A 14,577-nucleotide genomic window follows, 5' to 3' on the forward strand; every position below is an offset into this window, starting at 1 on the left:
TAACACATCCCTCCTCCCTCTACCTCACTCAAGGGTGTCAAGCCTTCTTCCCAATACAGCCCATTCCCATCTCCACTGTCAGGCCAGCCTCTTCATTCGTGCACAGAACGCCTAACCGCGTCCACGCTTCTCCAGCTCACCTGTTCCTGGGGGCTCCTGTACCTTACGCCATTCATGACACAGGAATCCTACCAGTCCTATCAAGCCACACCTCCTCCGTGAAGGCTTCTCAAACCTCAGATTCCTCTAACTTGGGACATGCACGGCCTCCCCTCCATTCACTGGACAAGCACATAAGTATTGCTTTGTATTTCCAATGACCATTTACTACTTGGAGTACTTCTCCTCTCCTGATAGGTTGTAAGCTCTTTGAGAACACACAACATAGCTAAAAACACTCATTTGTCTCCTCTGGGTCTTGGCATGTGGTATCTGTCCAACAGTTGTCAGGGCGTTTCCCAATTGCAAAAGCAGTGGTTTTGGTGATGTTGGAGGGTGGCAGGGGCCAAACTGTGATGGTCCCCTATAGTGAGCATCTCTACGAGCTTTAGATCTCAATGCACAGGCATGTTCAGCTGGACCACAACAGTTTCGCTTTCCCCAAGATTTTAACTTCCTTGTGGACAAGGACTGTGTTGTGGATCGTGGCCACTCCACAGCACCTGGCCAAAAATGACAAAACACACCTGGGGTCCTCAGGGGGATGCTTTTGCTCAGTAGGAAAGGGGCACACTTCTTTTATTTCTTCTTTTTATCTCTATTTTTCATAGAGATAGGGGTCTTGCCATGTTGCCCAGGCTGCTCTCAAACTCCTGGCCTCAAGTGATCCTCATCTTGGCCTTCCAAAATGCTGGATTACAGGCATGAGCCACCATGCTCAGCCTGAAAAATTGTCTTACTGTGGCCCCTGAACTATCAGATAAATCATTTTTAAATGATTTATTTACCTGTCTCTTAGACCCTGAGACGTAAGACCAAGAAGGGAAATGGATCTGTAGGCTGGTAAGACCTCTGGTGGGATGTCAGAGTGAGAATTTTTTTTTTTTCCTGTGAGTCAGAGTCTCACTCTGTCACCCAGGCTGGAGTGCAGTGGTGCAATCTCGGCTCACTGCAACCTCCGCCTCCCACGTTCAAGCGATTCTCGTGCCTCAGCCTCCCGAGTAGTTGGGATTACATGCACGTGTCAGCACACCTGGCTAATTTTTGTATTTTTAGTAGAGATGCGGTTTTGCCATGTTGTGCAGGCTGGTTTCAAACTCTTGACCTCAAGTGATCCACCCACCTTGGCTTCCCAAAGTGCTAGGATCACAGGCATAAGCCACCTCATCTGGCCGCTTTTTTTTTTTTTAAAGCCTGCTGCTCAGGCTGCAGTGCAGTAGTGCGATCATAACTCACTGCAGCCTCGACCTCCTGAGCTAAAGTGATCCTCCCTCCTCAGCCTCCCAAGCACCTGGGACTACAGGTGTGCGCCACCATGTCTAGCTAATTTTTAAATTTTTTTGGTAGTAGAGATGGGGTCTCACTATGTTGTCTAGGCTGTTTTCGAACTCCTGGCCTCAAGTGATCCTCCCACCTTGACCTCCCAAAGCTTTGGGATTACAGGTAGGAAACACTGTGCCTGGCCTTGGAGGAAGATGCTTTTATTGGAAAGCTAAGGCATTGGGAAGGCTGACCCAATCTCCCCTTTGAGCCTACCTGAAGCTTTCATTATTCTTTGCACCAGTGGTAGCCCATCCCTAGCCTCTCTTTTCCATCCATATGGACAGACTTTGCTGCGTGCTTGGAGGCAACGTGCCAAAGGCCAGGCCTGCCACACATCACCACGCACCTGGACTCAGCTGCTTTCAGTCCTTGTGAGGGAAGGGTGCTGCAACCCAGCTATAGAAAAGGCCAAGAAAGCAACTTGGCCACTGAAGGTCTGCTGCTCTCCAAATGGCAGGTGGACAAGTGCTATGTGCCCGGAGCTTGTTAAGTAAATGCCAGCCACTGCCTCTTGTTCATAGGCCATCCACCCACCAGCATACCCTGTAATGAGAAATTCCTGTTGCTTCTCAGCAAAGATCTCTGCCTAGCTAGCATTCAAGACCTTCAGAAACCTCACCCTACTTTGGCCATTTGTTAGTGATTCTCTCCCATACAAACTGCCTGCTCTGACCAAAGCAGGCTACTTGATGTCCCATCCCTGAACACCCCAGCTCCCCAAGACCATCTGAGCTTGGCAACACTGGGCTCCTCCCTCCCCCAACCCACTCATTCCCAGGGCCCGGCTGTAGCATCACCTCCATGAAGCCTCTACTCTGTCACTGGAGTGCAGTGGCACAATCGTGGCTCATTGCAGCTTTGAACTCCTGGGCTCATGTGTTCCTCCCACCTCAGCCTCCCAAGTGGCTAGGACCACAGGTGTGCACCACCATGTCTGGCTACTTAAAAAATTTTCTATAGAGACAGGGTCTTACTGCATTGCCCAGACTGGTCTCCAACTCCTGGTCTCAATCAATCCTCCCATCTCAGCCTCCCAAAATGCTGGGATTACAGGCTTGAGCCACTGTGTCCAGCCTATGCTACATTTACTTTTGGGCAAATCTTACATTTCAACGAAATCTTCAAGGCAGAGAGCTTGTCTGTGTTTGTGCCGCCCATGACAGCTCACACAAAGCGATCAGTTGGCAAAGGTCGAGTGCCTGTGGATCAGATGCCACACTGGCCAAGGCAGGGGCTCTTCCCTTTGATTCTTGCATGGAATGGGCCCTGAGGGGAAGGTGCCAAACTCGACAGGCTTAGGGTTGAGATAAGGGGGAAAAAGCCCAGAAGCAAGGCAGCTGCCTTGCCACTGAAAAACAAGAGATCAAGAATAGCAGGGTATGGGCTGGGCGTGGTGGCTCACATCTGTCATCCCAACACTTTGGAATGCTGAGGTGGGAGGCTCACTAGAGCTCAGGAGTTCAAGACCAGCCTGGGCAACATAGCAAGACCTTATCTCTACACACAAAAAACTTAGCCAGGCATGCTGGTATGAACTTGTAGTCCCAGCTACTCAGGAGGCTGAGGCAGGAGATTGCTTGAACCTGGGAGTTCGAGGCTGCAGTGAGCTAGGACTATGCCACTGCACTCCAGCCTGGGTCACAGAGCAAGATCTCGTCTCAAAAAAAAAAAAAAAAAAGAGTAGCAGGACTCAAACCCAGTCCCATGTGCCATTCAGCAGCTGCACAATTTTACCTGTTCTTGTGCCAGTCTTCTCAGCTATAAAGTGAGGATAACAGTTGTTGTACTTACCCACAGGATCAGAGTCAGAATCAAATAAGGACAGGCCCATGCTTTAGAAGCACTGTACAAGGCTGGGCATGGTGGCTCACACCTATAATCCCAGCACTTTGGGAGGCCGAGGTGGGTGGATCACCTGAGGTCAGGAGTTCGAGAACAGCCTGGCCAACACGGTGAAACCCCATCTCTACTAAAAATACAAAAAAAATACTAGCTGGGTGTGGTGGTGGGCACCTGTAATCCTAGCTACTCGGGAGGCTGAGGCAGGAGAATTGCTTGAACCCGGGAGGTGGAGGTTGCAGTCAGCCGAGATCGCGCCACTGCACTCTAGCCTGGGCCACAAGAGTGAAACTCCGTCTCAAAAAAAAAAAAAAAAAGCAGCACTGTACAGATAGCAGCTGGTGTTAGTTACCACACGGGGTTGAAAAAAGCTCAGACAGGGCCCAACTCTTGGCCCTAGGGCGAAGGTGGCTTTTATTTCCTCTCTTAGGGAAGGAGGGGGAGGGAACTTTCCCAGGCACATCAACCTAAGGAAGGGGTGGTTGCGCCCCCAGCAGCGAGAGGCTGGAATTGCTCATCATTCGGAAGGAAGGGTTTGTTCTTGTCCACTTCCTGGCCCTCGGCTGCAGGGTGTGCTGGCAGGGGTCACTCCCCTTGGGGCGGCAGCTCCTGCATCAGTGGAGGCACAAGGAGGTATCTGCTGGTGTTCACAAAGAGGAGGGGGCAGGTGCCCTGAGTGAGGGAGAAAGGGCTGGGGTGACCGACCCCACGCCAACACCTGCCCAGTATGATCACTTTCATAAGGCCCGGCTGGTGGGACTCCTCCCAGGAAGGCCCTGAGGGGCTGGTGCTTTAAATGTCCATCTCAAACTGTGACTCTTCACCTGGGGAGAGAGGGGACAGAGGGCCAGGTCAATAATGGGTGAATACTTGGTATATGAGGCCATTCTTTCATTGCTATAAAGAAATGCCTGAGGTTGGGTAATTTATAAAGAAAATAAGTTTTTTTTTTTTTTTTTTTTTTTTTGAGATGGAGTCTCGCTCTGTCTCCGAGGCTGGAGTACAGTGGCCCAATTTTGGCTCACTGCAACCTCTGCCTCCTGGGTTCAAGCGATTCTCCTACCTAAGCCTCCCAAAAGAGTAGCTGGGATTATAGGCGCCCACCACCACACCCAGCTAATTTTTGTATTTTTAGTAGACATGGGGTTTTGCCATGTTGGCCAGGCTGGTCTCGAACTCCTGATCTCAGATGATCTACCCTCCTCGGCCTCCCAAAGTGCTGGGATTACAGGTGTGAGCCACCGCACCCAGCCAAGAAAAGAGATTTAACTGCCTCATGGTTCTGCAGGCTGCACAAGCATGATGCTGGCCTCTGCTTGGCTTCTGGGGAGGCCTCAGGGAGCTTTTCCTGATGGTGGAAAGCAAAGTGAGAGCAGGCATGTCACATGGAAGAAGCAGGAGCAAAAGAGAGGATGGAGTGGCGCTCCCACACTTTACAACAACCAGATCTGGAGAGAACTCATTCACTATCATGAGGACAGCACCAAGCTATGACAGATCTGTCCCCAAGACCCAAACACCTCCCACCAGGCCTCACCTCCAACACTGGGGATTACAATTCAACATGAGATTTGGGCTGGGACAAATATCCAAACTATATCACTTGGGCTTTTTTGTTGTTTCTGCTTTTTTCTTTAGAGACAGGGTCTCAGTCTCTTGGCCAGGCTGGAGTACAGTTATACAATCATAGCTCACTGTAGCCTTGACCTCCTGGGCTCAAGTGATCCTTCTGCCTCAGCCTCCCAAGTAGTTGGGATTACAGGCATGCACAACCATGCCCGGCTAATTTTAAAATTTTATGTAGAGATGGGGTCTTGCATTGTTGCCCAGGCTAGTATTGAACTTCTGGCCTCAAGTATTCATCCTGCCTCAGCCTCCCAGAATGCTGGGATTTCAGGCATGAGCCACTGTGCCTGGCTGCCAGCTGATGTTTTTAGGGGCCAGGGAGAGTCCCTATTTTTTGAAAGGGGATAACTTGTTTAGTTTCATAGGCTCACAGCTGGAAGGAAATTAAGCTTGAGATGAATCATGTTGTGAGTCTCATCTGATTCCGATGCAATTCTGGACTTTGAACTTTTGAGCTAGGACTGCAACGTGTTAAGTCTTTGGGGATATGGGGACCAAATGAATATATTTGTATATGAGAAGGACATGAGTTTTGGGGGTCCAGGGCTGGAATGCTATGGTTTGAAATTCATACAGAAACTTAATGGGGTAATACCGATGTAACAGTATTAAGAGGTGGGGCCTTTAAGAGGTAATTGGGTCATGAAGGCTCTGTCCTCATGAATAGATTAGCCCATTCCTGGATTAATGGTTACCATAGGAGTGGGCTAGTTATCACGAGAGTGTTATAAAAAGCCAGCTTGGTTCTCTCTCATGTGCCCCTCCTGCCCTGTGATGCCTTCCGCCATGTTATGATGCAGCAGGAGGCCCTCACCAGAAGCCAAGCAAATACTGGCACCATGTCCTTGGCCTTCCCAGCCTCCAGAACTGTAAGAAATAAACCACTTTTCTTCATAAATTACCCACTCTCACGTATTCGGTTACAGCCATAAAAAAACAGACTAAGACACAGGCAACTATTGTCTCTCTTGTACTGTGAGGTTCCCAAGGTAATTATGAATCATGTCCTCCAGGCCCTGGGGAGATGAATTCTGCTGCTGTCAGCAGAGCAAGCCCAGCTGAGGTCCCTGCTGCTTCCTGTCTGGGTCTGGGGTATGGCCTTCCGGGTGAAGGGTTGGCAGGTTCCAATCTGAGTATAGTTGCCTGGAAGTGCTTACGCTGCATCATCTTGCAGCAGAGAACTCCAACACTCTGCCAAGCCAGTCAAGATGCCACAAAGAGTGCATTCATTTACACCACTACCAGCGTGGCTGCTCTAATTACTCAGGAGGTGGGGACAGCAGGAAGGACCCAGCTACCAAATGTCAAATCGGCAGAGACAACTGGCTGCATTGTTTCTACCTGCCTTCATAAAGATCCACTAGGGAACAACAGCCCAACAGGAGGCATCCCGGATGTATTTCTTATCTTGTAGACATGTAATTTCCCAAAGGACAAGTACACTGTGTCTTTGATAACTTGTCTCTTGCACCACAAACATCATGGGTGTGTTCCAAGTGGAAATGCTTCAGGGACAATTATACAGAGGCAGATGCTTATGAAAGTTGCTGTGTGCAGCCACTGCCATTTCAAACAAACTCCCCACTAATTACATGACCCAAAGGTGCCAGATCACCTTTCCTGAGATGCCTGGACCCTTTTCAGGGGGAAAGTTGCTATCAATGAAGAGTTCAACCTCCCCATCCCTACTCTCACCCTCTGGGCTCTGAGCTGCTCCTTAGAGGGTAGGGCAGAGTCCCTGTCATTTCTCCTCCCTGGAATTCACCCCAGTGGATGGACTCCAGGGTATTGCTAATACATTCCCTTTCCCAAGGTAGAGCCTGGCCAAGCCCCAACACTCACCGCCTGCCCGCTTATCTTCTGGGCTATTACGCAGGTGGCTCTGGCTGGCTTCCGTGGGGGGCTCATCACTGGAAGGGCTGGTGACCCCGGGAATGGCAGGCAGATCCTTCGGGGGTGTTTTGGTCACAGGTGAGTTCCGACACTCCATCAGGAATTTCCGGTCATAGATGATCCTGGTACCTAGAAGGGCACAGGGAGGTTGGTCAAGCCACCTGCAACTTCTTGCCTGCTAGTTTTTCCAATTTTTAAAGGTGTGGCTGCAGTAGAGGCAGCAGATTCTCCTGAAAAACCCAGAGGAGGCCGGGTGCGGTGGCTCATGCCTGTAATCCCGGCACTTTGGGAGACCAACGTGGGCGGATCACCTGAGGTCAGGAGTTTGAGAACAGCCTGGTCAACATGGTGAAACCCCGTCTCTACTAAAAATACAAAAATTGGCCAACGTGGTGGCGGAAGCCTGTAACGCCAGCTACTCAGGAGGCTGGGGCGGGAGAATCACTTGAACCTGGGAGGCAGAGGTTGCAGTGAGCTGATTGCACCACTGTACAGCAGCCTGGGTAACAGAGCGAGACTCCTTTTCATAAAAAAAAAAAAAAAAAAAAAAAAAAAAAAGCCAGAGCAATGAGGCTTATTTGGGGGCCTGGCTGCCACTCAGAACTCTGCTACCTCCAAATGGCCCTGACTCCCCTTCACATGGAATGATCCAATGGAAGGGGTCTGCAGGCCACCGACTGCACCTGTGTCTTCCCAGGGCTCTGTGCACACTGTGCTCTGTCCCTAAAGCCCCTCAGCTCACTCACCCACCAGGGCTCAGTGTTAACTACCCATGACAATCACATACCATGGTGGAAAAAATGCATTTCTATTCATTATTCAGTCCTGTCCTTACAGCACTCCTGTGGGATAACCAGAATAGCCGCATTTTACAAATGACCAAACAGAAAATTAAGTGATTCCACCAGAGTAGTAAAAATAGTAACTTTTGCCGGGTGTGGTAGCTCATATCTGTAATCCCAGCACTTTGGGAGGCCAAGGTGGGAGGACCGCTTGAGCCCAGGAGCTTGAGACCAGCCTGGACAACTTAGACAGACCTCATCTCTACAAAAAAGTTAAAATGAGCTGGGCATGATGGTACGTGCCTGTAGTCCCAGCTACTCGGGAAGCTGAGGCGGGAGGATTGCTTGAGCCCAGGAGGTCCAGGCTGCAGTGAGACCCTATGTCAAAAAAAAAAAAAAAAAAAAAGAGAAATGCCTGGGCTTTGCAGAGAAGAGCCAGAGGCAGGAGTGAAGGGTGGGCTCTCCTTGCCCCCAAAGGCTCTCTTGCTGAGCCTCTCTCCTTTGTGAGGCCCCCAGTGTGTCCTGCCAGTGTGTCACTGACTTTGGAATTCTCCTACCCCACCCGCCCAAGTAGCTGGGATTATAGGCGTGTGCCACCACGCCCAGCTAATTTTTTGTATCTTTAGTAGAGACGGGGTTTCACCATGTTGGCCAGGTTGGTCTCAAATTCTTGACCTCATGATCTGCCCACCTTGGCCTCCCAAAGTGCTGGGATTACAGGCGTGAGCCACCGTGCCCAGCCCCTTTGTATCTTTTTATAGCTACCTTCTATTTATGGCAAGTGAATCTGGTGTTCCACATATAGTAGTGATAGCAATTCCTTTTAATGTACAAATAATATAATACTATATTATAGATTCTATAATAAAATAATGTAAGCTAAATTCAAAAGCTAAGGTGATATAAAGAAATGTTAAACATCTGTACAAGTGGAATGCAAGGTATAGTAATAATTGTGCAGATAAAATATGAATAACCCAAGTTTGGGAATCATGATTTAAGGACTTCAGGAATGCCCTTCCTTAGCAATAACCTTGAAATCTCTCCCTCACTTAGGGGCTATGATGAGTGGCATTCCAACAGCTGAGATTCATTTCTTACACTTTATTTTACTTTTTTCATTTTTAATTTTTATGGATCCATAATAGTTGTACATATTGAAATTCATTTCTTGATCCTCAGCACTGGACTCTCTGTAAACTCCTGAAAGGCACGAATTTCCATCTCGGAGACTGAGTGTGAGTTCACGAAACGGGGCTCTGTGCTGAGGCGGACCTGAGATGCTGAAGGGCAGAGGAATGTAGAGAGATACCTAAAGAGAAACTTCACCTGCTGGCCGTGTTCCTCTAGTCTGGCTGCAGCCCCTCCAGGCAGTCACTTGTCTTACTCTCCTGTCCCCTTGCAGGAGAGGCAGCGATGCTGAAGCTGACAGCCCTGCTCATTGCCTGTGGGACTCCAGCACAGAGCTGTTTCTTAGGAGGAGGGGTGTAAAGGAAAGAACCAGGGTGCATTTGGGCTCCATTCCCAGTCAGCTGTGTGACCCTATGCGCGCTGCTCCTTGCACTCCCTGCTTTGGGCCTCCATCTCCTCATCTGTAAAATAAAGACCCATGCACCTTCTAGGTCTGAGTGGCTATGAGCTCAATGGATTACAAATGGAGGGCGGTGGTGCCCTCTCTTTGCAGGGCCAGGGCAACAGTGAGGGGAGGTATGGGAAGACCAATTTCTAACTCTCTTTTTTTAAAAGTGACCCAGATTTGTTTTGGTTCTAGAAGCCAGATGTGGCATTGCTCCACTCTGCAAGGCTTGAAGTTGTACAATGTCCCCTCCCCAGAGGGGAGGGAAGCCCAGAGACCACAGGGTCCAGGCAGCAGGGTGGGGACTCAGTGGACACATGGCTGGACATCCTGGCTCCAGATGGGACCACTTTTTTTCTGTTGTTTCTTAATCTTTGAGACTCGGCAAGAGTCCCCCCCTTTTTGTTTCTCCCCAACTTTGCTTTTTGTTTTGTTTGTTTTGAGATGGAGTCTTGCTCTTTCACCCAGGCTGGAATGCAGTGGCATGATCTTGGCTTACTGCAATCTCAGCCTCCTGGGTTCTAGCAATCCTCCCGCCTCAGTCTCCCCGGTGGCTGGGACAACAGGCATGTGCTATCACGCCCGGCTAATTTTTGTATTTTTTGGTAGTGATGGGGTTTCACCATGTTGGCCAAGCTGGTCTTGAACTCCTGACCTCAAATGATCCACCGGCCTCAGCCTCCCGAAGTGCTGGGGTTTCAGGCATGAGCCACACTTTTTTTGTTCTTGTTGGTTTGTTTACCATAGAGTGAAACCCAAGAGTTAAGATTCAATACTCTCAAAGAAGAGCCCAGGGGCCAGCAACCATCTGGAGAGCCTTTTTAAAGGGCATCAGCCCCTGGTGATTTTTTAAAAATTGTGGTGAAATACACATAACATTGACCATCTTAAACAATTTAAGGAGACAGTTCAGTAGTGTGAAGTAAATTCTCAGTGTTGTGCTACCATCACCGCCAATCATCTCCAAAAATGTTTTCGTCATGCGAAACTGAAACTCAACAACAACACCCCTTCCCCCCTCCCTTGAAGCCCCGGCAAGCAGGGCTCTACTTTCTGTCTCTCTGATTTTGACTACTCTAGGTATCTTATATAGTGAAATCATACAGGATTTACCTTTTCCTGACCGGCTTATTTCACTTAACATAATGTCCTCAAGGTTCCTCCACACTGTAGCATGTGATAGGATTTCCTTCCTGTTGAAGGCTGAATTATATCCCATTGTGAGTGTGTGCATATTTTGCTTATCCTTTCCTCTGACTGATGGACACCTGGGCTGCTTTCACTTCTCAGTTGTTGTGAATAATGCTGCTATGAACATGGGAGTACAAATAACTTCTTGAAGATCTTGCTTTCACCAGCCTGGCCAGCATGGTGAAACCCCGTCTCTACCAAAAATACAAAAATTAGCCGGGCGTGGTGGCACACACCTGTAATCCCAGCTACTCTGGACTGAGGCAGGAGAATCGCTTGAACCCGGGTGGCAGAGGCTGCAGTGAGCTGAGATCGCGCCACTGTGCTCCAGCCTGGGCAACAGAGCAAGACCCTGTCTCAAAACAAAACAAAACAAAACAAAACAGGCCAGGTGCGGTGGCTCATGCTTGTAATCCTAGCACTTTGGGAGGTTGAGGCAGGCAGATCACCTGAGGTCAGGAGTTCAAGACCAGCCTCGTCAACATGGTGAAACCCTGTCTCTACTAAAAATACAAAAATTAGCTGGGTGTGGTGGCACATGCCTGTAATCCCAGCTACTTGGGAGGCTGAGGCAAGAGAATTGCTTGAACCTGGGAGGCGGAGGTTACAGTGAGCCAAGATCATGCCACTGCACTCCAGCCTGGGCAACAGAGAAAGCAAGACTCTGTCTCAAAAAAAAAAAGAAAAAAAATTAAATCATTAATTATACTTAAAAGGGAAAGAAAAAGCCTCCGTGCCCTTTGTCCTATGCCTACCACACTTACTTAAAAATAAGAATCCTAATTTTACCTAATAAAATCAGAGTATTTTAGTTGGGGAGGGGGCTGTGAGGAGTAAACAGCAGCGTTCAGAAAGTCAGCCGAAGGCTGGGTGAGGCGGCTTGTACCTGCAATCCCAGCACTTTGGGAGGCTGAGGTGGGAGGATTGCTTGAGCCCAGGAGTTTGAGACCAGCCTGGGCAACACAGCAAGACCTTATCTACAAATTTTTTTCTTCTTCTTTTTTTTTTTGAGATGGAGTCTCGTTCTGTTCCCCAGGCTGGAGTGCAGTGGCGCGATCTTGGCTCACTGCAACCTCCGCCTCTTGGGTTCAAACAATTCTCCCTGCCTCAGCCTCCCAAGTAGCTGGGATTACAGTTGCCTGCCACCATGCCTGGCTAATTTTTGTAGTTTTAGTAGAAATGGGGTTTTGCCACGTTGGCCAGGCTGGTCTTCAGCTCCTGATCTCAGGTGATCCGCCTGCCTCGGCCTTCCAAAGCGCTGGGATTACAGGCGTGAGCCACTGCACCTGGCCTAAAATTTTTTTTTAAATTAACCAGGTGTGGTGGCATGCGCTTGGAGTCCTAGCTATGTGGGAGGCTGAGGTGGGAGGATCGCTTGAGCCTGAGAGATCGAGGCTGTGGTGAGTGATGATGGCACTACTGGACTCCAGTCTGGGAGACAGAGCAAGACCCTGTCTCAAAAAAAAAAAAAAAAAAAGACAAACCTCAAAGCCTGGCTGAAGACGGCCGCTGCAGAACTTCTTGGTGCGGGGGACACTTGGCCCATGTACAAGGTCAGGAAATGGAAACTCGAGAGGGCGGGATAGATGCCAAGGTCCCTTCAGGGCTGCTGGTCAGGTGTGCTCTGACAGAAACCTCTGTGTGTGTGTTTGGCAGGTGGAGTGGCATCATGCTAGGGTGGCCTCCACATAAAACTTTAGCCAAAGGTGGGGGCTACGGCTGGGCACAGTGACTCACATCTGTAAATCCTAACAGTTTGGGAGGCCAAGGTTGGAGGATCACTTGAGGCTGGGTGTTCCAGACCAGCTTGGCCAACACAGCGAGATCTCATCTTTAAAAGCAAAACAGGCTGGGCGCAGTGGCTCACTCCTGTAATCCCAGCACTTTGGGAGGCTGAGGCAGGCGGATCACCTGAGGTCAGGAGTTCAAGACCAGCCTGGCCAACATGGTGAAACCCCGCCACTATTAAAAATACAAAAATTAGCCGGGCATGGTGGCACACACCTAATCCTAGCTACTCGGGAGGCTGAGGTGGGAGAATCACTTGAACCTGGGAGGCGGAGGTTGCAGTGAGCTGAGATCGTGCCACTGCATTCCAGCCTGGGAGGCAGAGTGAGACTCTGTCACAAAAAATAAATAAATAAAAGGAAAACAAAACCTCTTTAGCTGAGGTCCTATGTCCTGCTGAGGTCCTATGTCCTCAGCAGGCCCTCTCTACACTGGGGTAAATGACCCACCTCCACTAGGTCACTACAAACAAAGAGTATGAAGTGCTTTTGAGGATCAAAGCGACTTCAAGATGGCAGAGCCATGACATTTTTCTCCTGCTCCTCTCAAAAGTCATGCCAAACACCAAGAATGAGAAGTACAAGCACGTTCTCCAACCTGGATGCAGGGAGAGCTCCAACTGTCATCCCAAATCACAACAGGTAAAGACAGAGGCAAGTACAGGAGCAGTCAACGATCTCAAGGGGAGCAAGCGGGTGACACTGAAGTGCAGGGAGATGGGGGTGGAGCAAGTTATCCGTTTGCCCCAGAGAACCCCAGGAAGGTTCAGGAATTAGGCACAGCATGGAATCTGGGGATGGGGGCTGATAACAAGGAGACTGCTTGGAAGTCTGTATGGAAAATGGAAATCCCAGGTTCTTACCAGCATCTAGCAGCTGCCCTGAGGTTTACTCTCTTGAACAAACTTACCAGAGGGGTGCCAGGTGTCCCTTGCCCCAAGGAGAGGGGTGACAGGGAAATTAATGTTGACCTCCTGAATGGTGAGCCTTAAGCCCTCTCCTTTCCCCTGCTTCAGAATAAAGAGTGAAGATAAAGACCCACAGAAACTGATTGTGGCACGGGGGTCCGCAGTGAATAAAACCAGCTAGCCACCAGATGGAACCCATCAGTCTCTGGGCCTCACAAGGGACTCCTGGTCAGCTCCTGAGTTCCCCACCCTTAAATAAAAACAGCCAGGCCTGGTGCAGTGGCTCACACCTACAAGTAATCCCAACACTCTGGAAGGCTGAGGTGGGAGGATCAGTTGAGCCCAGGAAGTTGAGGCTGCAGTGAGCTATAATCATGCCATTGCACCGTAGCCTGCGCGAAAGAGCGAGACCCTGTCTTTCAAAAAAAAAAAAGAAAGGAAAGACCAAGGCAGGCTGATTGCTTGAGCCCAGGAGTTTGAGACCAGCCTGAGCAACACGGTGAAATCCTGTCTTTACAAAAAAGACAAAAATTAGCCAAGTGTGGTGGCACACGCCTGTAGTTCCAGCTACCCAGGAGGCAGAGGTGGGAAGATCGCCAGAGCCCAGGAGGTCCAAGGCTGCAGTGAGCTAAGATCGCGCCACTGTACTCCAGTTTGAGTGACAGAGTGAAACCCTGTGTCAAAAAATAAGCAATCTAAGCAAACCAACAGGAGGAAACAGGTAATAAAGGAAGCAGAAAACCTTAAAGAAAAACAAACAAGGCTGGGTGCGGTGGTTCACGTATACAATCCCAACACTTTGGGAAGCTGAGGCGGGGGGATCACATGAGGTTAGAGTTCAAGACCAGCCTGGCCAACATGGTGAAACCCCGTCTCTACTAAAAATACAAAAACATTAGCTGGGTGTGGTGATGCACGCCTGTAGTCCAGTTATTCAGGAGGCTGAGGCACGAGAACTGCTTGAACCCAGGAGGCGGAGGCTGCAGTGAGCCAAGATTGTGCCACTGCACTCTGGCCTGGGGACAGTGCAAGATTCCGTCTCAAAAAAAAAAAAAAAAGAAAAACAAAAGGACAAAGAGAGATGAACAACAGGCAAAAAGATAATAAATTAGGGGTCCAATATTGGATGGCAGTAAGTCTAGAAAGAGAAAAGAGAAACTAATAAAAGGGAATTTACTTTAAAAATATGAAGAAAGGGCCGGGCGCGGTGGCTCACGCCTGTAATCCCTGCACTTTGGGAGGCTGAGGCGGGCGGATCACGAGGTCAGGAGATCGAGACCATCCTGGCTAACACGGTGAAACCCCGTCTCTACTAAAATACAAAAAATTAGCCAGGCGCGGTGGCGGGCGCCTGTAGTCCCAGCTACTCGGGAGGCTGAGGCAGGAGAATGGCGCGAACCCGGGAGGCGGAGCTTGCAGTGAGCCGAGATGGTGCCACTGCACTCCAGCCTGGGCGACAAAGTGAAGACTCCGCCTCAAAAAAAAAAAAAAAA

General features: G+C 49.5%; 1 protein-coding gene across 1 annotated transcript in view; it reads right to left on the reverse strand.

The window, feature by feature from the left end:
- Positions 1-3,709: 3,709 nt before the first annotated feature.
- Positions 3,710-14,577, reverse strand: part of LOC105476575 (eukaryotic translation initiation factor 4E binding protein 1) — a 29,842-nt gene continuing 18,974 nt past the window's right edge. Inside the window, exons 2-3 of the mRNA XM_011732662.3 lie at positions 6,790-6,969; positions 3,710-4,145 (exon numbers count right to left, since the gene is read on the reverse strand). Coding sequence (XP_011730964.1) covers positions 4,114-4,145; positions 6,790-6,969 — 212 coding nt within the window. The 3' untranslated portion in view covers positions 3,710-4,113. The remainder of the gene's footprint in view (positions 4,146-6,789; positions 6,970-14,577) is intronic.

This window comes from Macaca nemestrina, chromosome 8, assembly GCF_043159975.1.
Source record: "Macaca nemestrina isolate mMacNem1 chromosome 8, mMacNem.hap1, whole genome shotgun sequence".
In the NCBI taxonomy this organism is placed as follows: Eukaryota; Metazoa; Chordata; class Mammalia; order Primates; family Cercopithecidae; genus Macaca; species Macaca nemestrina.